This window comes from Bombina bombina, chromosome 5, assembly GCF_027579735.1.
Source record: "Bombina bombina isolate aBomBom1 chromosome 5, aBomBom1.pri, whole genome shotgun sequence".
Classification (NCBI taxonomy): domain Eukaryota; kingdom Metazoa; phylum Chordata; class Amphibia; order Anura; family Bombinatoridae; genus Bombina; species Bombina bombina.
This window is the reverse complement of record NC_069503.1, coordinates 1,033,422,301-1,033,446,628: the sequence shown is the minus strand read 5'-3', so window position 1 is coordinate 1,033,446,628 and position 24,328 is coordinate 1,033,422,301. Positions and strand designations below refer to the sequence as shown.

The 24,328-nt window shown below is 33.3% G+C and overlaps 1 protein-coding gene across 1 annotated transcript in view; it reads left to right on the top strand.

Moving 5' to 3' along the window:
- Positions 1–24,328, top strand: part of CSMD3 (CUB and Sushi multiple domains 3) — a 1,747,434-nt gene that overhangs the window by 617,882 nt on the left and 1,105,224 nt on the right. Inside the window, 1 exon segment of the mRNA XM_053715303.1 lies at positions 15,651–15,738. Coding sequence (XP_053571278.1) covers positions 15,651–15,738 — 88 coding nt within the window.

Sequence of the window (24,328 nt, the reverse complement as noted above, 5' to 3'; positions counted from 1 at the left end):
CAACACTAAAATATATATTAAACTGCAATTGACACTAAAAGCTCCATGTACTAAGGGCAGAGCGGACAAGGTTTTCAACTTGCATGCGTGGCTTCACATTAAATGGGCAGTGGACTCTGCATATCTGCTGTCAGATGTATCATTACACAATCACTTGAGTGTGTAATGCCACCCCCTTGTCTCAAACGACCATTCATGTAAGAGAAGGGCCTGACAATCATTCCGGGTGGGTGATTTCAGTACTGCACCTCAGATGTTAAGGAGAGTGTAAGAAGCATCAATCTAGTGACCACTGCTTCTTACATTACAGGAAGCAGGCTGGCACTTGCATGCCGGCCCTACAACGGCTAAACATTATTTTTTATCAATGATATACTTCCTTATTATTGCTTACTTGCTGGTAAAGATAATTCTCATTTATTGGTTGAGGGGACACTTGTCTGCAAACTAACAAAGAAACATTGGTTTATTCAGGACAATAATATGCATTTGAAAAACAAACAAAAAAACTTGTAATACATTTTAAAAGTGCCCTCTTTTTTATGAAACAAAGAAAGAAATAATTACTAAAACATTGCTTTAAGTTTTGCAAGAATGCTAGATGATGTCAGAAAATAAAATAAAAAATATACCACACTTAGATACATTTAAATTTTTCACAACCATTATATTTGCATAGGGCTTTTAGCATTTTATAGGGATATTTGAAAGCATTTTATTGTTCCATTTGGCTCTGCATTTTGTGTTTAGCAGATTCTTGTTGCATTTTGTGTTTTGCAGATTCTTATAGGCATCACAATATCAAGTCAGCTTTTTTTCCTTTATTTTGTTAAAAAGTAATGCTGTCTTGAGACCAGCATGAAGCTTTTATGCCCAGCTGGATTGGGAGGTTGAAAATTAAATAGAAAGGGATACAGAGACATGGTAGATATTGTTAGGAAGAAAATCACACCTAAATATACTGAGAAACAGTAATGTACACTAAAGAGAGAAAGAAGAAAAGTTAAAATACAAACTAAAAAGAAAACAATAATAACATAGCAATAATTGATCAATTATATATGAAAAATAAAGCAAAACTGAATATTCATAAGATATTCTTTGTTAAATAAAAACATAGTGATAAATGAAGGAATTGTATGTTAATCTTTAAATACAATGAATGTAAAGATGAGTCATCAAATCTGACAAGGACAAACAGTACAGGAGTGAAGATAGCATAAAATGTGGAAGTCTTCTTGGCACCAGAATGTAATTTGTCATAGTACTTTATGGATGTAGGATTTAACTGCCTACATCTATATGAGCAATCGGCAATGAGATAAGGCCATTTTTAATAAGACTGAGATCAGTCCCCAGCCAGATTTATTTCTTTAGGTTCAAGAAAAGATAAACATCTTTCTATACAGTATATGTTAAATACAAAGAACAGTTGTTCAGCATGTGCACTAACATTTGTAATTCAATGTATGGATTTTTTATGGCTACTAAAGTATATTAGGGTGACTTACTATAGAGCAATCCAACAAGGGAGTATATATTGCTGTATTTGGCAAGCAAAGATTCCTATACGAATTATAAAAGTGAGCATGTGCTTATGTGCTGTTGATCAATTACTTCTTTATATTCCCATTTATGCCTTAAGGCGACCACCATTGTGAAATGTAGTAACACCCATACACATTCACTTGCTTGTTTCATTATACAGCCTTTATGCTTATTTTATCCAGGAGAGTGGTGGGTCAAGCACCTTCTTATATCTTACGCAGCGAAACACAGTCACTCAAGTGGAAGAGTGCATATGGAGGCTCTAGCATAAGCAATAGGAAAAAAACAATGTTTAGCCTGACATCACAAGCCCCTACTGTACATGTATGATCATGTTTGCACTGTCCTACTATGTCCTTATAGTTAATAATCTAATTTATTGTTTAATGTTTGACTGTGAAGCAGAAACATTAAAAGAAAATCCACTTTAACTACAAAAAAAGACAAAACAAATCGTAGTTTCCTATGCAACAAGCTACACAAATTAGTAGCTGCTGTTTATGACATTTGGCATTGAGACACCCCTACCAACAGTATTCTGATCCCTCAGAAAACTCTTTTAACCCCAGATTACCTCTTTAAAACCAAATATAATTATTTTTTTTGTTTGTTTTTGATCATTTATTGTATTTCCTATTTCACATATAGGGCTAAATTACCCTCCTATATTATACCTATATATTACAAAATGTCCATCCTATATATATCTGTATGAATCTATACCTATATATAATCACACACACACATATACAGGGAGTGCAGAATTATTAGGCAAGTTGTATTTTTGAGGATTCATTTTATTATTGAACAACAACCATGTTCTCAATGAACCCAAAAAACTCATTAATATCAAAGCTGAATAGTTTTGGAAGTAGTTTTTAGTTTGTTTTTAGTTTTAGCTATTTTAGGGGGATATCTGTGTGTGCAGGTGACTATTACTGTGCATAATTATTAGGCAACTTAACAAAAAACAAATATATACCCATTTCAATTATTTATTTTTACCAGTGAAACCAATATAACATCTCAACATTCACAAATATACATTTCTGACATTCAAAAACAAAACAAAAACAAATCAGTGACCAATATAGCCACCTTTCTTTGCAAGGACACTCAAAAGCCTGCCATCCATGGATTCTGTCAGTGTTTTGATCTGTTCACCATCAACATTGCGTGCAGCAGCAACCACAGCCTCCCAGACACTGTTCAGAGAGGTGTACTGTTTTCCCTCCTTGTAAATCTCACATTTGATGATGGACCACAGGTTCTCAATGGGGTTCAGATCAGGTGAACAAGGAGGCCATGTCATTAGATTTTCTTCTTTTATACCCTTTCTTGCCAGCCACGCTGTGGAGTACTTGGACGCGTGTGATAGAGCATTGTCCTGCATGAAAATCATGTTTTTCTTGAAGGATGCAGACTTCTTCCTGTACCATTGCTTGAAGAAGGTGTCTTCCAGAAACTGGCAGTAGGACTGGGAGTTGAGCTTGACTCCATCCTCAACCCGAAAAGGCCCCACAAGCTCATCTTTGATGATACCAGCCCAAACCAGTACTCCACCTCCACCTTGCTGGCGTCTGAGTCGGACTGGAGCTCTCTGCCCTTTACCAATCCAGCCACGGGCCCATCCATCTGGCCCATCAAGACTCACTCTCATTTCATCAGTCCATAAAACCTTAGAAAAATCAGTCTTGAGATATTTCTTGGCCCAGTCTTGACGTTTCAGCTTGTGTGTCTTGTTCAGTGGTGGTCGTCTTTCAGCCTTTCTTACCTTGGCCATGTCTCTGAGTATTGGCCATGTCTCTGAGTATTGCACACCTTGTGCTTTTGGGCACTCCAGTGATGTTGCTCTGAAATATGGCCAAACTGGTGGCAAGTGGCATCTTGGCAGCTGCACGCTTGACTTTTCTCAGTTCATGGGCAGTTATTTGCGCCTTGGTTTTTCCACACGCTTCTTGCGACCCTGTTGACTATTTTGAATGAAACGCTTGATTGTTCGATGATCACGCTTCAGAAGCTTTGCAATTTTAAGAGTGCTGCATCCCTCTGCAAGATATCTCACTATTTTTTACTTTTCTGAGCCTGTCAAGTCCTTCTTTTGACCCATTTTGCCAAAGGAAAGGAAGTTGCCTAATAATTATGCACACCTGATATAGGGTGTTGATGTCATTAGACCACACCCCTTCTCATTACAGAGATGCACATCACCTAATATGCTTAATTGGTAGTAGGCTTTCGAGCCTATACAGCTTGGAGTAAGACAACATGCATAAAGAGGATGATGTGGTCAAAATACTCATTTGCCTAATAATTCTGCACTCCCTGTATAGGGAAATACATTAACACAGTTGCAATATTTTAAGTTTGTCTTTTTGCGGGCATCGGGTTAGCGCTCATGCAAAAACATTTTTTGCTTTCAATTTGTAATACGTGTGATTCCCGACATGTATAAAACTTACTTCAAACACAGTTAACGCACTAGTGGGAGTGCAAAATACCAATCTACATGTAATCTAGCTCATAATCAGTTAACACTTTAGCAAAATTAGGGGTTTGTCATAATCCTTTAGAAAACTTATCAAATTATTTATCTAAAAAAAAAACTTATATAATTTAATAATATTTTTCTGCTGTTAATCACTAGATATGTTTTTTTCTAAATGATTGTGATTGACCCAATAATAATTTTCTAGTTTTCTTAAAATGTTAAAACAATGAACAAATCACATTTGTAAATTATGATACTTAAATGTTCTTTAATTATTCCAAAATGAGTGTTTGGACATAACAACAATAACGATACCAACCTAATATCAAATACAGCAATGTTGAATCAACTTTTGTAAATTCCCCTTTTTGAGTGGTTATTAATTACTAATATATATTTATGCAAGAAGCCTGACAAAAATGTTACATATCACTTTTTACAATGTTGGAGGAAAGCAACTAGCGCCTATATATGTATACCTGCTACACTATAAATAGACCCCCTAATTAGGTCCTCAAGTGAATGCAATATGAAAGGTATATAGGAGCGCCAAAGGCTAAGGTATACAAGCAGGTTACGAGTGAGTCTGCACCACTGAGTGATCAGGGTGTATTTCAAATGTCCCAGTTGAAACCATACGTTCTTGACTATTTTTGTTAAAAAATAATCTAATATGATATGAAATGTATATATTCTAATGTTTAATAAGCATAAATAAATGATAAGATCTTAAACATGGTTAACAAATAAAAACATCATAAAAACAACGAGGCGACAGAGTATAAAAACAATTATACAGTGATGAGATGGATATTGTGAATCCAAATAGTAGACTTAAAATTGGATTAAGTCCGAGAAGGAAGATCAGTTATAAACACTAATATGTGACAGGTATCAATATATACCTTAAAAGATACCTTAAATAACTCTCATAATAACTCTGATAAAAAATCTAATGGTTAGAAATGGGTTAATATCCCCCCAAAAATATATATATAGAGGGATGAGATCGATACCGGTATGATCAAAAAATAGTGAAAGAATAATATAAAAATAATATATAATAATAAATTATAGAAAAATGTGTATAAATAATGTGGAAATCTCAAAACACAACTACAAGAAACAGTGTTTCATCAGTGTGAAAACATAATCAAAACCAAAACGATGGGTACATACAAAATCCCATAAGTGTTAGGTATAAGGAATCCAATTTAAATCCTAAACGAATAATAGCTGGAGAATAAATTACTAAAGAATGTAACAGTGCTAAATTAGAATAACAGTGCTAGTGGTAAACTTATACCTAACACTTATGGGATTTTGTATGCACCCATCGTTTTGGTTTTGATTATGTTTTCACACTGATGAAACACTGTTTCTTGTAGTTGTGTTTTGAGATTTCCACATTATCTATACACATTTTCTATAATTTATTATTATATATTATTTTTATCGCCATTTTTTATATTATTCTTTCACTATTTTTTGATCATACCGGTATCGATCTGATCCCTCTATACAGTATATATATATTTTTGGGGGATATTAACCCATCTCTAACCATTAGATTTTTTATCAGAGTTATTATGAGAGTTATTTAAGGTATAACTGATCTTCCTTCTCGGACTTAATCCAATTTTAAGTCTACTATTTGGATTCACAATATCCATCTCATCGCTGTATAATTGTTTTTATATTCTGTCGCCTCGTTGTTTTTATGATGTTTTTATTTGTTAACCATGTTTAAGATCTTATCATTTATTTATGCTTATTAAACATTAGAATATATACATTTTATATCATATTAGATTATTTTTTAACAAAAATAGTCAAGAACGTATGGTTTCAACTGGGACATTTGAAATACACCCTGATCACTCAGCGATGCAGACTCACTCGTAACCTGCTTGTATACCTTAGCCTTTGGCGCTCCTATATACATATCACTTTTTACAAATGTTTACCCAATCCAAGTGTTGGATATTCAGATGTTCTGGAATTATGTGTGATTTATGTCTAGAGGCCCAATAAAGGCAAATATATGAGCTTTCCATAAATAACAAAAAAATATAGTCAAGTTGAGAATGATGATTTAGAATTGCAAATTCTAAAAGATTGAATTCTAGGCCATAGAAATCAACAGCAAGACAGACAGAGACATGATTTATTTTATCTAATAAAGTGTTTTTTGTGCTATTATTCTTAATCATGGTTGGTCTTTTTTCAAAGTATTAAAAGGATAGTAAAGTCGAAATTAAACTTGCAATTTTAGATAACTTTACAGATTACTACTTTATTATTCAATTGGTTTCATTCTACTGGTATCCTTTATTAAAAAGGATAACTAGGATGCCCCATGAGCAACAATACACTTCTGTGAGCTTTCTGCTGATTGGTGGCTGCACCCATATACCTTGTGTCATTGGTTCACCGGACATGTTCATCTAGCTCCCAGTAATATGTTTCTTCTACTTTAGCAAAGGACACCAGGAGAATGAAGCAAATGTTATAATAGAAGTACATTGGATACTTGTTTAAAACTGAACACTCTAGGGCCGATTTATCAATGTCTGGTGGACATGATCTGCTATAGCAGATCTTGTCCACCAGACATCGCTGAATACCGACAGCATACGCTGTCGTCATTTAACATTGCACATGCAGTTCTGGTGAACTGCTTGTGCAATGCCACCCCTTGCAGATTCACGGCCAATCGGCCGCTAGCAGGGATTGTCAATGAACCCGATCGTACATGATTGTGCGGATTGCTGTCCGCCGCCTCAGAGGAGGCATATGAGACTGCTGCTTCTTAACTCCTGTTTCCAGCGAGCCTGAAGGTTTGCGCAGAAACAGGGGTATTTGGTCCCATTCGGGCCATGATAAATCGGGCCCTATATCTTAATCATGAAAGAAAAATCTTGAGTTCTATGTTCGATTAATGATACTTCAGTGTAACAAAAGGATTTAGGGAAGCGACATGTTCCAAAAAACACTCTAGTCTAATAAATAGGGAAAAAAATATATATATTAGAAGCGTAATTTTAAATATAAAAAATGGATTTTGTTTTAATTTTTAAACCAGAAAGTTTTTCTTATTTTTTTTTTAATTTTGTGGTATTAATAAAATGTTACTTTGCAGACTTTCCATACTGATTTTTGATAAATACCCCTATAGTCTGCATTAAAGATACATTCTTTATTTTTATATTATGTTCTATTTCAATTTTTACATTAAATATTTTATTTAATATTTGTATTTTATTATTAATTTAAATGTTGAAACTTGTCTTGACCAAAGTATCTGTGTGCATTACTGTTGCTTATATGCATCCTGCATGATATAAATATGTATCATTTTTCCTTTTATATATATATATGAGTAAATCGAACATATTCTTCTATGTGAAGTGAGAAGGAGGTTATTTTTTTTCCCACTTTTTGCAAGTATATGCACAAAATAAAAAAAGTAGAGCGCAGTTAGCGTGCGAGTGGGAGTAATAAGTAGCACTCCACTCATAATCTAGCCCATAAATTGGCTAGTAAGTACAAAGCATTAGTAGGAAGTTAAAATGCTGCTTATATGGTTGTTGTTTTTTTTTTTGTTTTTTTTTCATATGTAGAAATGATGAACCTGCTCAGTATTTGTTCAGGGTACAGACTCGTTTACCACTTATGAGTAGCCCAATAGATAAATTGCCCATCTGATCAATCTAAATGAACAGTTTTAAGAAGTGCTAGCACATAATATACTTTCTGGACTATGCCAATTTTATTGCTCAAAAGGGTTGACAAATAAGTCTAGAGCTGTTCTTTTTTTATTAGGTCTGCATGTAAAGATTTTCAACAAAACAAACCAAACAAAAAAAAAATGATATGCTAGCCTGTATGTTAGCTTTCAAAAAGCTAGTAATCTAACAGAATATTAAAACAAAGCAAAGTGAGAGCTTAGAAATCAGATTCTAAATTTAGTAAAAACATACAATTCTTGAATTAAAACATTGATAAAATATTCGACTTAAATGTTATAAACTCAACAACATATGAGGAATTTATATAGCACATTTTAAAAACAATCCCCATATAGAGGTACAGTGTCATCCAGATTTGTCCTTTCTCAGTTACATATGTGGGGTTTGGTCCCTCTACTAACCAAATAGTCTATTTCTCTGGTATGCAGGTAAATAAGTAATCAACTTCTTGGTGTGGCTATTAGCCAGCAAAACAAAATGCAGAATATTTGGAGCAGTAGCGCCACACACAGTGCCCTGACTATTCAGGTTGGTAGATGGACCAAAACTTCACGGACGTGACTTCTTTCCAAATCAGAATATTGTGATCTACTGGATGTTAGTGCAGTTCATGCAACAGAGAAAGGACACTACCTGTACTACAAGTAGTATCTAACAGAATATCTTTTTCCCTGATTTTATTCACATGTGATGAGTGATATTATTTATTTTTTTATCAAAATTTCATATACTTTGCTGCAATTCACCCAGAAAATCTTAAAGTCAAATGGCTAAATGGAGACACTCAGTTTGGTGAAATAATTGGTCAAAAATATCTTTAGATGTTCATTTGGTAAGAAATATGCAAAGCATCAGGTCACAATTCTCACTGTGATAAGAACATAAAACACTAAATGGACTCGAAATGTTCCCTGAATTCTATCAACCATGACTGTTGGATGGAAACACTACTTTACTCAGATGTCTCATTATTCTAAATATATTTCTTTGAAACCATTCTATGGAATTTACATTATCTTATCTTCTGTTTTTTTTTTTAACTGGACTATCCATGCTAAAATACTATATATCTAAAATGTGATATATCTATTGATTAGCTGCACACACCAATGGGGATATCCAAAGATAGTAAGCATGTCTATTAGTTATTAAAGTTTCAAGCTTCCTTAAAGCCAGAGGCATCTTATCATGTTGTTTATCTCTGACAATTTCATTTATATTTTGTGAGTAATCTATAAATCGCAGCCATCCATATATCTTGAAGCATTATATTCTTTGTGTGCATGTATGTTCCAAACTCAACCCCTAATACTTAAAAAAGCATCAAACTGTAAACATGATTCACCATTAAATTCTTAACTATGAGAAAAAAATGCAAAGTTTTTTTAACCCTTAACATTCTGCTAAGAGATAGGTTCATCACAGCACACAGTAAGACATAGAATACGCATTTTCAAGAGAATATTCCAGGGGTATATCTCTCAACAGCATATTATGCTAACAAAATTACATTTATTTTGTACTTGGATTTTGCAATGCAGTGCTGAATTGCTGATATACTATAAATGCTATGCACATAATACATTTCCCTTTAACATGTTTAAACATCTACAATTATGTAGATAATTTGTAATCATCTTTCTGCTTCTTAATATTTGACTGTACAAATTCATATTTATATCTTTGAGGATTTAACCCATTTGTCCCTGCTTGCCCTGACCTTTGAACTATTTGACAATAATTTCTGGTTTTTAATGCAGTATTTGCTGTATATTTCTTTATTATTTATTGCCTTCAGAGTTCATGCTTGGGGCCTAGAAGTGCCCTGTTTTCTTCATACTGCTGGGCCCTGTCTATATTGTGGCAGCAGCTATATATTACTACTTGTTTCTTGAATAATTGCACAGCAAATCTTGCTGCAGTTTTTTTCTCATTTGCTAAATGAACTAAATATTCCCTAGAGTCACAAAGGATAAGAAAATAATTAGTTACCTTTAACCAACTAGAAAAAGACAGACTAGATAAACCAAATAATCCCTATTAAAAAATAATATAATGTAATATTTATCCCTTAATAATGTAGTAGTTCACTTGATGAATGGTATCCACAGATACTACAAGTAAATTTTAATAGATATATTTAAAAAGAAAATGTAGTTTATGTGCATCAGAAGTGCACTCTACACTAATGCAATCAAATTTATTATCAAGTAAATTCTGTACTCGACAGGCTGAATAAAATTAAATAAATCAAGACTGAAGAAGGGACCTAATTGGACTTAAAAGTTTACATTTTAATCTAATTCTTGTATTTTAAATAATTTTTATTACATACAAAAGCTAAATTCCCAATCAAGATGCAATTATTTGCTATTGGGTCATTAAGTACCAGCATTCCTGTTGCAAACATTTAGAACACATTAAAGATTAAAATCCAAATCGGAGAAAATTTGCATATAATGCCTTGGAACGGATGGAGGACTATTGGGCGATTTGGGAAGATTGGATTGCAATCCAATAATTGTAGGTACGCGAGAGTAAAATTGCCCAGCAAATTGGGCGGGAACTGCCCAAGAGTAAATTCTGTTTTTCATAATTATTCCCTTTTTTTTTTTTTTTTTCTCTTTTCTCTCCCTTTATTTCTTTCTTTCCCTCTTATTTTCCCCCTTTCTTTTTTTTATGCTATTTTGAACCTCAATAAAATTTGTTTAAAAATTAAAAAAAAAAAAAAAAAAAAAAAAAATCCAAATCGGAGAGGGGGAAATACAGGTCCAAAGAAATTGCACTATACAATTGTATAGTACATCTGCACATTTTCTAACCAGACAACCTCAAGTAAAAGTGTTTCCATTGGAGCAAGAAATTCTGGGTAAGCATATGCAAATGTATTGCACAATGCCACACCTTTTTTGAAAGTATAAAAGCCTTTTTTACGTAGGCAATTCTGTTAACATTTCTTGTGACCTGTTGATATGCCAATACAACCCCTTATTTATCATTACTTCTTGGTCCATGATAATTTTGGACACATGAAAGCAATCCTCTGACGCACACCCACCAAAAACTTTAGCAACTTTCCATCACAATAAACCACATCAACCTCAATATACATAATATTGTCCTGAGAATAAATTTAAGCTTACATTTTTTATTAAATATATACTGTACCTCCAGACCCCATACCATAATTGTATACTTATGTCAACTACTATTAATCCTATATACCCCAACCACTTTAATCAGATAGCCCATATTGTGTTCACTTTTGATTGTATTGACTCATTGCAATTTAAAGCCATGTTACACCTCAGTTGCAGAACAAGTGCCACTCATACACCCACTGCCTGAAAGGCAAAGTCACTGAGTGCATAATCTTTTTCTAGTGCTCTTGAACAGCTATAATCGACCCCCACCTAAGTGACCTCTACCACTTTTAACAGTTCACAACAAGGCAACCACCCCTGCACCCCCTACCACTCCAAGGCACCAGCACCTAAGGGACTCGCCTTCCCTGCTTCAGTGTAGGGTCATTCCTGCCAAAAAAAAAAACAAATTGATAAATAACAAATTAATACATTGATACAAGATAATAGATAGATTATATATAAAAGACTACCAGGAATTGTTCTACCTTAATGCATAATCTATCAATTATTTACCACTTTAACAATTGTAAGCCCCTTACAAAAATACAAGTCTCCTGAAGAGATCCACTTCTTTGTGCAGACAAGGGGAACATATGCCATTAGTTTCTAGAGTTTTTTGGGAAAGAATCCCAATGAGGCATATTACACTGGGTGGTTTCCTTTCATGGTGTACTTACATGTGTGAAAGTTGCTCCCTTGAGTGCTTTGGCTAAGGCACAGTGACTGTGGTTAGAACTATTAGTGATGAATGGTCATGGCATGGATTAGTAATATGGGGTAAATGTTAATGGTTAGTGGGAGTTGGGGGGGTAAAGTTAAGGGCAATTATGTAGCTGTCATTCTGTGGAACCTGAGGATAACCAATATTTAACAATATACCTGGGAGCCATATAATTGTATGCATCAGAGCTTACTGTAGTAGGCTTCAGAAGGTCTAGGTTGTGAAACAGTTATAACCAACCAGTTGTATTCAGTGACACATAAATACTGAGTCATTAAAAGTACAGTTGCGAAATATTAGTGCAATATTAAAAAAAAAAAAAATCTAACTAATTTTTGAATACAGGATTAATTTTGGCAGATGATTGTAATCTTGAAAATATACTAAAGTTGTAATTTTAGATGTTTAAAGACATATGCCTTCAAAGTGGCAATTCCAACCACTGAGTTTTGTAAAATCCATATTAATAGTGTACCATAATGCAGTTTTAAGGATTTTTATACTCTGTTTAAAAGAATGGTTCAAATAATATATTTAATTAGCATTTTGTACGAGAAAGATAATATTTATTTTCCAAATTCTGAGTTTTATATTTATATAATATTTGTTGTGTTCAAATAAGCTTTATATTTTTACTATATTGATATACTTTAAAAAATAAATAAATATATATTAATATACAGTATATATATATATGTGTATAATATATATTGTTTTGCTACAGATTAACCAGATCATGACTGTAGAGCTGAATCAGCTGGGATTGTTAACATACTGTGTACCTAAGAACAATTAAGTACAATTTTGGGCAGTGTGCTGATCATAAATACACCAGAATACTGCACACTGTACACTGCTTCTGCTTTCTTTTTTATTTTTTTCTCTCTTTTTTTCTATTTTTGTCTCCTTCTTTATTTCTTTGTTTGTCCAAAAAAGTTGGGTATTGCAGCACACATTTATTGGTCCAATATTAACTTTAAATAAACAACAATTAAGACTATGATCTCTTCTTCATTCATTATACATGGACATATAAACCTTGTATTGGTGTCAGCTAATCCTTGTTATTAGTTGTAAACAGTTTGACATAATTTAGTTACAAAGCAGCAAGTAGTAAATTAGAAATATTGTATGAGGTGTTTTATGGATATTAATTACAGTCATTTCTTCCAACACTTAGAATTAAGCACAGTTTAGATCATCAACAAGAAAGAAGGAGTGAAGTAGTAGCAATGAAATTAATAGACAGAAAGGGGCTGGACAGAGTTCCCAAAGGCATATCTTGTATTTAAAGTGAAGCACTAAATTATCGCATGACTGCAAACAGGCAAATTTGTACATTTGCGGGTGCTCGAAAAATAACCAGCCATTACAAGTGGTTGGTTATTGCTACCATGGTAACAATTAGTGCTTTAGAAAATTAACCAGAGGTCAGTCTACTGGTTAATTTTCCAAATGCCCCCCAATTGTTAGTTTTTTTGTTTAAATTTAAAAAAAAATGCACTTTTGGGGGGCTAAAGTTGGCAGCTATGTGGTGTTTATGTGTTAATATGTGTATATACACACACACCACACACACATATATATATATATATATATATATATATCTGTATATATTCATATACCTATATATTTACAATTTGCTGCCATCATTGCACTGCTTACCTTTGAGACTGTGAGACACGGCATGAGAATTTGGCTCCCATTAGAGCCTATAGAAGCATGCTCTTGTTAGTGCAATGCTTCTGTGCAATGCGAACATGAGGTCCCATTCACATTGCACCTCACTCGTAATACCACCGATATTTTGCACTCAACACATAATACTTGCTTTTTCTTTGTACTTTCATCCCTGCTCACACTTTTTTCATGAGTCCAACATTTTCTGACTAGATTTATATGAATAAAGTCTTTAAAGCTTTTTAATAAAAAAATTGTATACATAGATATATTTATCCTCTAACTATGTATATTCTTTATATTTAAAGTTATACTATAGGACATGACTATATTTGAAAATAATTTATTATTTAATAAGTTACAGTAGGGTTTAAGCAGTAAATAACAATGTTGTAAAACTAGCTCATATTATTTTCCTCTAAAACAAGCAGATACTTACTTCATAATATTATGCTTCACCATTGATGTTTTTTATACATATACTGCATGCATTATGCTGTGATAATCTTAAAGTTAAATATTAGTACAAAATACTCATGGGGGAAACCAGACATAGACTCCTTGCCCAATGGGCTTAGAGAGATATTGCTGCAACTAGCAGGGGCTGTCAATCATCCCAATCAGATTGGGAGGATTTCAAACCACTATAAAACAACAGACCTCCAAAGCAGCAATCACTGGTTGGTAAACGGAGCCCATATTCCTGAATAGGTAAGGTGTGGAATTGTAGCTCTAAGCCAGGTTGTCTTTTTATTTTATTTGTTTTACAATATTTTCAAATTAGGCATAAAGGATGTTTAATCAAAGTTTTTTTTTTTTTTTTTTTAAAAAAGCTACTATAAACCTTTATTTGCAATTTGCCAGCATATTGTCCCATACAAGGGTAAATTCCAATGTAAAATGTAATGAAAAAACCCCATATATGAGCTTTCAAATTTGTATTTTTCTATCCAATGGCAAACCAAACCTTGCTTTCAAGCCCATGTCAGGTTAAAACGTCATATTGACTATATTTTATAACACCTTATGGTCTACCCATCTTTGAATTATTAATTTTTTTCCAGTATAAAATTTACAATATTTTGGAAAAATGTATAATAATTTTGAAAAAAGAAAATCTAATTTAGAATGTGTAAATTCATCAGATACTTTGCATTGTAAACTTTTATTAATTATATTACAATCCTTTTGATATCACTATCCAACCCAGTTTTTATATGACTTTTTTTAAAAACATCAAATATGTGACTATTTACGAGTTGCTGATCTTGCATTTTTTATACTTTTTGTTAATTATGAAGCTGTTATGTTCACAAACATTATAAATTCCTGGTTTTATTAATATATTAAAAAAATGAACAAATAATTATTGTGAACAAATCATACTATTAACACATTAAACTATTGAGCAAAAATAAGTGTTAATTTTTACTCTTTAAAATAATTGCTGTTGCCAAGTTTTAATATATGGAACACTTACTTGGAAATACATTTTCTCTTGATTTTATTTCTTTTGCAAAGGTCAAATAGGAAAATTATAGATACATTAAAAAGTAACAATCACACAGGTTTTAATTTCTCTTTTGCCATTGTGCACCCTTGTTCCTTTTGTCTTCTTTCTTGTTTGTTTTCATGATGGTCTGTGAAAAGTCTGGTTAAACCCTTGTAACATTTAAGTGTTTGCATGATTACCCAAAACAAATATACCAAAAATAGATATTCTGAAATTATTGCAGCATAACTTGGGTGGGTAGTTAAAACAGATGTACTTCCAATGGATCAAAATGTAATTTCTTCTGTAATGAAGCCAAAAAAAGCCAAGTCTAGATAAGTCTTGTTCAATGGCAAACTAAAATGTTAGACTCTTGGTTAGTGTAAACAGCAGTCACAAAAAGTACGATACTGTAAAAATAGAACTATTTGAATGTCACATGTTATAAGCACCCTAACATCTCAACCATTCATCTTTACATAAAAACAGGATGCAAACAATGATTTGAATTGCTGTCTAAGTTAGGTTTGTATATAATTTGCACTACTTACTAACTATTATCTATACATATTCTGAATATTGCTATGTATTCTGCTGCAAAAAAAATGATTGTCAGTTAAATTGTATTAAAAAATAATTTTATTTCAAGGAATTGAGGATAAAATAAACACAGTTACACAAATTATTTAAGAAAATTGATATTATTAAAATAACCTACTTTAGAAAGTTGTATAATGAATATACATCTTTTTACTTTTTAAATACTATTTGCATTTTGATTATATGTAACATTTTTAAGATATCTTTCTTTCTTTTACAGTAAATGAGGGAGGTATTAAACAAGCATCAAATATGTGCCCTGATCCAGGAGAACCTGAAAATGGAAAAAGAATAGGCTCTGATTTTAGGTAAAATCTTACATGCAGTATTAAACAATTTGGATGATTTCTGTAATGCATCATTTATAGATCAAGGGAAGTTTGCTCATTTTCCCTTATTCTTATTTAAATGCAAGAAGAAAATAAGAATGATTTTTAATATACTAACAATGCTTTTTCTCCAGCCTTCATTACTAAACCTTAATTCTTCATATCCCTGCTTTGAATCAATCATTATTATTAGTGTGTTCTTTAAATATCCTTTTGCAAAGTTGTTTTTGTCAAAATCTCCATGGTCAATTGCAAGACAAAAACTGACTTCTTAACATTTTAAGAAATTCTGATTTTTTTAAAAAAAATATGATTTTTTAAATGTGACATTGGCCAATTACAGAATGCCAAAGCTATGCATATGTATTCTTTCTCTCTCTAACTCTCCCTCTATATATATATGTGTGTGTGTATGTGTATGTATGTGTGTGTGTATGTATATACCATTTGGAATCCTATTGCATAGGTAAGTACTTAATATTCAATTTTCTGTGAAAATCTTAACCATACCTGCAAATATAATTATGATTATTATTCACCGGCAAAGATGATTTGAAAAAATGTTATTGGAAGTAAAGACTTGTCTATAAGTATTATGTAGACAAACAAACATACATACAAATATATATATGACATGAGCACTCTTCTACGCCTACAGAGGTATGCTGTAATGGAAAGGAGCTAGGATTCAAATCAGCATACCAAGAAAAGAGGTACATTTGAAAACAGAATAAATTAAAGATTGTTTTATTTTAATGCAATGCTTTATTTGATTTCCTTAATTTTAATTTTGCTTTAATTTTTCTAAGATATCCAAGTAGCAGAAATATGTTATTATAATAAATAATAATAATAATAATAATAATAATAATAATAAAAAATAATAATAATATATATATATATATATATTATATATATTATATAATAATATATAATATTATATATTGTTATTATTATATTTAAAACATTCAATATAGATCATTTTAGGGAAAATACACAAGTTTTATAAATTTCAAATTGAGCAGTAAATGTATCATCTTCCTAAAGAGTATGCTTGATATCATCAATACATGTTGACAAAAGTGTCACAGTTTTTATATAGCACTTTTAAAATCTCATATAAAATACTGCTTGTTATAATGTATGGATTATTTCTGCTAAATATAAAGTTGAATTTAATATTATATATATATATATATATATATATATATATATATATATATATATATATATATATATCTTAAAACAATAATCATTAAATAAAAATAATATAACAGAACTTTAATAATGTTAATAAAAAGTAAATGATATAATCATAAAACTAAAATAAATGCAAAAAAAGCAATACAAGTAAAACTGAGAAAATATTTGGAATTTGTTTTATAAACTTCAAATTCTGTGGAAAATATATCATCTTTCTAAAAACTATGATCCATTCTGACAAAAATGTCCAATATATTTTGTTCTTTTAGATGTCACAATTTATATTTAGCACTTAATTTATATTATTTATGCTAAGAATAGAATATACAATGCTGTGTGTCATTCTTGCAAAATCTATATTGGAAATTGCTTATATTTTTGATTGTCCAGCTTAATTAAAATGAAAAAAAAAAATCTGGAAAATGTGGACAAGGGTTAGTCAAACCTGGCTGCTTCTATATAGTTAAATGTGTTAGTCATCTTATAAAGTATATACTACTAACAGCAGCACTTGCATAATATAACCAGACTATAAAGGGATTTGTATAAGTATATAAAAAATAATATAAAAACAGCCACACTTGATACCAAGTGCACAATGTAAAGGATATAAAATAATTATGTGGTTGCCTAATAGATGGGAAAAAAAAGATTTCTCAGAGGGTATGTTCTCTATTCTAGTAGAGCAATCACCTTGAGAGAAAATAAATGTAAGCAAATGTAAATGCAATCCTGTCCTAGATGGAGATTACCCACGATCTACTGAGCTGTGAACCCAGCTCTTAGTTTCTGAAGCATTTTTTAAAAGATGTACCTATCAGAGAAGAGCTGTTCTGTGTGGTTTATTTTAAAAACATATATGGGGCAGAACTTGCAGCCCGACATGGCGGACGCATTGGTGTGAGTTAAGGCTGATTTCTCACAAAAAAGAGAACACAGATGTGCTGTTAAGCTAAAAACGTTGGGATACAGCTACCAACTACTCCTACACCTACGGATTCAATCTTCAACTCCGGTACACACCGGATCATACGGTATTTGGCCCAAAATAAATACTGCGACAGCGAGGCCTGTAATGGATCGATCTGCGGCTGGGAGGTAAAAGTAAAAGCGATAAACTTCGCACACACGAAAAAATCTAAGGCACAGAGGCTTGGGTCCTTTAAATGTGCATATAGCTAATTACGCCACCAAGGCCCAGTTTCCGGCTTGAGGAGAATGTGTGGGGAGCCACATTATCAATTAGCATGGCACTTTGAGGGGAATTAACACCTCTATCTATCTACCACATGGCCTGAGGGTGTACTTTTGCCTGAAATCAGTATACAGTAAATAAATCAATACAGCATAAATGTTTGGCATTTGGCACTCTAGCATGCAACCGTAAAATTTTCATTTTATCCTGACAATAGTCTGATACTGGGGGGTAACCCTGTAGCACAGAAGTGACTTTACAGCTAATATAATATAATATCACCCCTATAAGTTTGTGAAAAGTATACTGGGTGTTGCTCTTATTATTAGACATACCTGCCTACAACAAAGTGTGCATGAACAATTGATTTCCTACATTTATAAGTACCTTTGCTTTGGTTATGCTTGGTACACTTTAACGACCTATACACGAGGCCTAGTACCTATCTAGAATATTAAGTGGCACCCTTGACCACATTTTGTCAAGAGTCTTTCAAGATATACACAGATATGCTCATATCTCTATGACTTTATTATTATGTCTGCAAGGAAATCAGGGACAACGTCAAAGGGATCAAAAGGCTCTAAGAGTTCACGGAACTCCAACATGACAAGGATTTTTTAAAACCTATCGATGCTACACCCTCCCTGTCAACAGATACCCAGGATAATGCCAGTGACTCTGAAGAGTCTATTCACTCATCTATATTGACAGAAAATTCCAGACCTCTTACAAGAGCAGACTTAAATTTCCTTCCCACTAAGGACGACATCACTACTCTACTGACGCAAGTCAGTCAGCTAATCAAAGATGGCCTGAAAGAGGTCAGAAAGGACATCAACTACTTAGGGGACAGGATAGAATACTTGGAAGAAGGCTCAGATCATGTCAACTCAGAAATTGAACTGGTCTCTAGACAGGCATATCAAGAACATGTCATTATTGAGAACCTACAAGCCCACGTTGAAGACCTCGACAATAGAGGAAGACGGCATAATCTCAGAATCAGGGGTGTTCCTAAAACAATACAACCATAGCAACTAGATGACTATCTTCAAAGATTGTTCCAGTTTCTTACAGATATGGCAGAAAGAACTCTGATTATGCTCATAGGGCACTACCCCCTCTACCAAAGAACTCTGACCCACCAAGGAATGTCTATAATAAATATATAAGTTCTATAATAAAAATTCCCCTGTTCTCTGATTTACTTAGGTGAGACCACTAGGAAGGTAAGGGATAGATTAAGCCAGCACAGGTCAAGCATCAGATGCAGCAATTTAGAAGCACCTCTATCAGCACATTTTATTGAGAAGGGACACAATATAAGTCAGTTAAGGTGGCAAGTAATTGATCAGGTTGAGCCACAAAGAAATGGATTAGATAGGGAAAAACTCCTCAAACAGAGGGAGATGCAATGGATACATATATTAAAAACACTTAGACCTAAGGGCCTGAATAAAAATTACAATCTAACTATATTTTTCTAATGTGGTATGATTTTTTATTATAGACCTTAGTATCCAATATGTATTAAATAAAAGAGCAAATGTCCATCAGGGTATGCAACTGTTTTGCATTGCACAAGTTGTATGATTAAGGGGGCAACCCCGAAAGATCACTTTTTCATTTGATTCTGTTTCCAATAAAGTGAGCTTTTACTACAGTGCTGTAGACCAACCATTGACCAACCATTGTTTGTTTGATTATCTGTTTGGGGAACTAGGCAGCAACCCCAGGTCTTCATGAGCACATTCCTACTAGTGCTGTATCACTTGGTGCTTATTGATTTAACAAGATGGTTATTTTATTGTTCAGGCACTATGGTACTAGGTTGTAATGTTAGAGTTTTAACTATGTTCCTTTCTCATTTCAAGGTGTAATGTCCACACAATAACACAGTTACTCCTACTTATAGGTGTATTTATGTTGTGGTTTAGTTATTTACCAACCAACAATTAGTTATGTTCTCTATTATTTACAATAGTATTAAAATAATTCTACACATTAGCCTTGACCTTCAGCTCCTACATAGAGAGGTAGTTTAACTCCCCTCTTAGTTAGATTAGGTCAATTGGCTTTCTATAACATATCCTCTTGTTATAGACTATGACCTTCATGAGTTTATTATTTGTTTTTTATCTCACATTATTTGTTTTATTTTTTATTTTAGAAAGTTTTTTGTACCTCTCTTTTTCTTTATCCCCCTCTCCCTCTCCTGGATCCTTTCCTGTTTTACATTTCTGCAAGTTATAGATTCAAACTGTAAGTATTTATACAAACACTATGGTAGGGAGCACTTTAACCAAAATGACTTCACGATATATACATTTAATTTTTCAATCAGGCATCACCGCTGTCACAACTATCCATCATGACCCTGCCTAACCTGAAAATACTATCCCAAAAATGTAATGGGTCTCAACTCGCCTACTAAAAGGTCAATCGATTTGAATTGGTTCCGCAGACGAGGGGGCAATATCATTTTCAGGCAGGAAACACACTTTTTCCGAGAGGAGGCGCCTGCTTGTTCCTCCATCACTTATTCCCTGGGATATTTTTCCTACAATACACATAATAAAATGGGGTTGGTATCCTTCATAGGAGAGTACTGTTCCAGTTAACCTGTTAACACCAAGATGAGGAGGGTAGAATCCTTATCCTTACAGGCCTTCTATACAACCAACATATCACTCTTGCCAATGTTTTTGCCCCTAATAGATGCCAATCTCAGTTATTTAGGAAAGCTTTAGAAACTCTCATGACATTATCTAGAGGAGTAGTTATTTGTGCAGGTGACTTTAATGTAGCACTGTCCCCCCTCATGGATTGCTCCCTTGGGCGCAGTGTTATTCACATTTCAGCCTTGCAAACCATTAACTTTAAACCAAAAATCCAATCCCTGGTAGATGTGTGGAGAATACAACATCCACGAACCAAAGAGTATTCAGTTTACTCCCATCCAAAAAATAAATTTTTCCAGAAAAGACTATATTCGTTTACATCAGCTTAGTTTGCAACTAGCCAAAATCCATTGAAAACTCCACAACTCCCTGGTCAGACCACTCTATGGCAATACTAGACATTAATTGTCCCTCAGCCCCATTCTGTCAGTATTGTTGGAGATTAGATGGGTCTCTCTTTAGGAACCCTGATATACAAGAAAAAATATCTAAGTAATATTTTACGATCAATACTTCTGTTTTTTGGGACACTCATAAAGCAATTATAAGGGGTTCCTTTCTTAAACAAAAGGCACTTTTTACTAGGCATAAGAGAAGGGATTACAATGATCTAAATCAGCAGTTAAATGCGCTGGAAAGAGCTCATTTTCAGAACCCCCTAGACACTACTATAAATCAAGAATTAACTCTCGCCAGATCCAATTGGGTAATAGAGCAGGTAGTCTCTTAGCAAGGGTCCTTCGTCAAAGATCCCTTAACTATTTTATACATAAAAATAAAACTTTGGACCATCGTGAAGTACATTATAGTAAGACTATTGCCTCTGTTTTTCACAATTACTATAGTAATCTCTACAATCTCCTGCCAAGCAACTCCCTAGCAAACATCAATGATATGCAAAGATACATTAGATCCCTTATGGAGGACCCCATAGCCTCTTTATAAATCATGCAGGCCATAGAATCCCTACCATCCCAAAAGAGCCCAGACCCAGACGGTTTCTTGAATATTTATTATAAAACGTTTAAACATATATTAACCCCACACCTTCAAAAACGTTTTAATTCGATAGACGAGAATGGCACTTTTTCTCAAGAATTTTTATCTGCCCATATTACTCTAATACATAAAACAGGCAAATCCCCACTGGACCCCAGTAATTATCAGCCCATTTCCCTGATTAATACAGACACGAAGATTTATGCCAAAATAAAATCCAATAAAATTAGCAAACCTCTGCCTCATCTAGTTCATGTAGACCATACAGGCTTTGTTCTGCGTCGGGAGGCCAGGGACTACAAAAATGTCCTCGTTTTTCAGAGCTAATTTTACTCCACTTCTTCAAAATGTTATGAGAGACTTTCAGTCATGGCAACACAAACCTTTCTACTTGTGGGGTAGGAATCAAGTTGTCAAAATGACTTTTTGCCCCATATTCTCTATCTACTTCAAACGGTTCCTATTCACCTTTCTCCCACCTTTATTTAGCAATTGCAATCTATTCTAAGCAGATTCATATGGGGGGAAAATACCAAGAATAGCAAAGCAGACTCTTTATAGATCCAAACATAGAGGTGGATTGGGAGTTAACCATATCTTCCGTTACTATCAGGCCAATATATTACAAAGAATCCTAAACAGGCACAAAAATCAACAGGACAAAGTGTGGATCCCATTAGATGCTCATATATTAAAAACTCCTCAAGTTGGTCCTCTGTGTTGGTTACCGGATAAATTCAGACCCCTTAAAACCAAAACATCCCTTCTTTATAGACACATCTTTTCCTCATGGGACAATATTATCAAACAAACTGTGGGTATATCTTCCAACCATTCCCACATGTCTCCAATTTTTCAAAATATAGAACTTCTGTCGAGTACATATCTTACTTCAGGAGAAACCCATTATAGAGAACTAGGTTATTCAGCACCACTGACTGACTTCCTCTCACAATGGAAACTTAAATCTAGACAAGAATTGTGAGATACTTTGGAGGGCACATTCTCCAATTGGTTAAAGTACTCACAATTGCAACACTTAATACGCATGTCTCCACACAAATCTCTGCTTCTACGCTCCTTTACCCCATTTGAGAGGCAGTGTATGGCTAACATCTCACTAAGGGAAACTCTAGCATTATCAAGATGAATACTAGATGATTGTATATACAACTCATTGCCGGGATTTACTCAGTCTTGGCAGGATGAATTAAATATAGAGCTCACCCCCAAATTCTTTGATTTTACATGTAGATCTTCCACCTCTACTCATATTCTCGAAATGAACTATAAGATCCTCTCAAGGTGGTATTTAACACCAGTTAGGCTACAGTTGATGTATCCCGGGGCAACTTCTCAGTGCTGGATGGACTGTGGGGGTATTGGCACTTTGTCACATATTTGGTCGTGCCCCCATCATGGCCCATTTTGGAATTTATTCGAAAAAGCTCTTCAACTGATTGTTGACACCGTGTTCCGGTTATCTTATATGACAATATAATTTAATGACATTTTTAGAGTCACCTGCAAACTGAGACTCTCTCTGATTCAGATTTGTATAAACGGAGCTAAGTCCCTAATAGCGAGAAAATGGAAAACAACTATAGTACCCACTATTCCAGAATGGAAAGATAGGACACAGGAATTGTTATCTTTGGAAGAATACTCTTATTTTAAACAAAATAGGTGAGATATGTTTCTTGATATTAAATTTTATTGGGACATGTTACAGGCACATTGGCAACAACATACATAACTTACACCTTTGATATCACCAAAATTATACTTGCACAGAGAGGCCACTCTCTTCCCCCCTCTTCCTTTCCTTCTTCCCCCTTTTTTTCTCTATATATTTTTCTTGTTTACCATCATTTTTTTTCCCTTTTTTTTGTTTTTTGTTAAATTATCAGATATATGTGTTCAACTATTGTCATCCTAACAATTAACAGGCTAATGCTTAAACGTGTATGTGTCAGTAATTTGGTTTATCACAGTAAGCTTGTGCATTGTACAATGTGAAATACGTAACGTTTTTCTTTGTGATGTATATTCAATATATTCAAATTTACCTTAATAAAAACTATTTAAACAAAAAAACAAAAACAACATATACAATTGTTAAATAATGTACATCAAAACACAGGTATACAATCCCATAGAGCAGTGAATAGTGTTCTTAAGCTTACCGATCAGACAATTTAGAGTCCTTGCAATTAGCTAGTGGATTCCATCACAGTCTTCTAAGTGACCAAAGATTCCACTCTCTACTTGTGGTCTGTAATTTCCATTTTTATCCAATGCAATGCAAGAACTCATAATTGTCTTATTGGTATCCTTAAAGGGACACTGAACCCAATTTTTTTTCTATCGTGATTCAGATAGAGCATGCAATTTTAAGCAACTTTCTAATTTACTCCTATTATCAAATTCTTTTAATTCTCTTGGTATCTTTATTTGAAATGCAATAATGTAAGTTTAAATGCCGGCC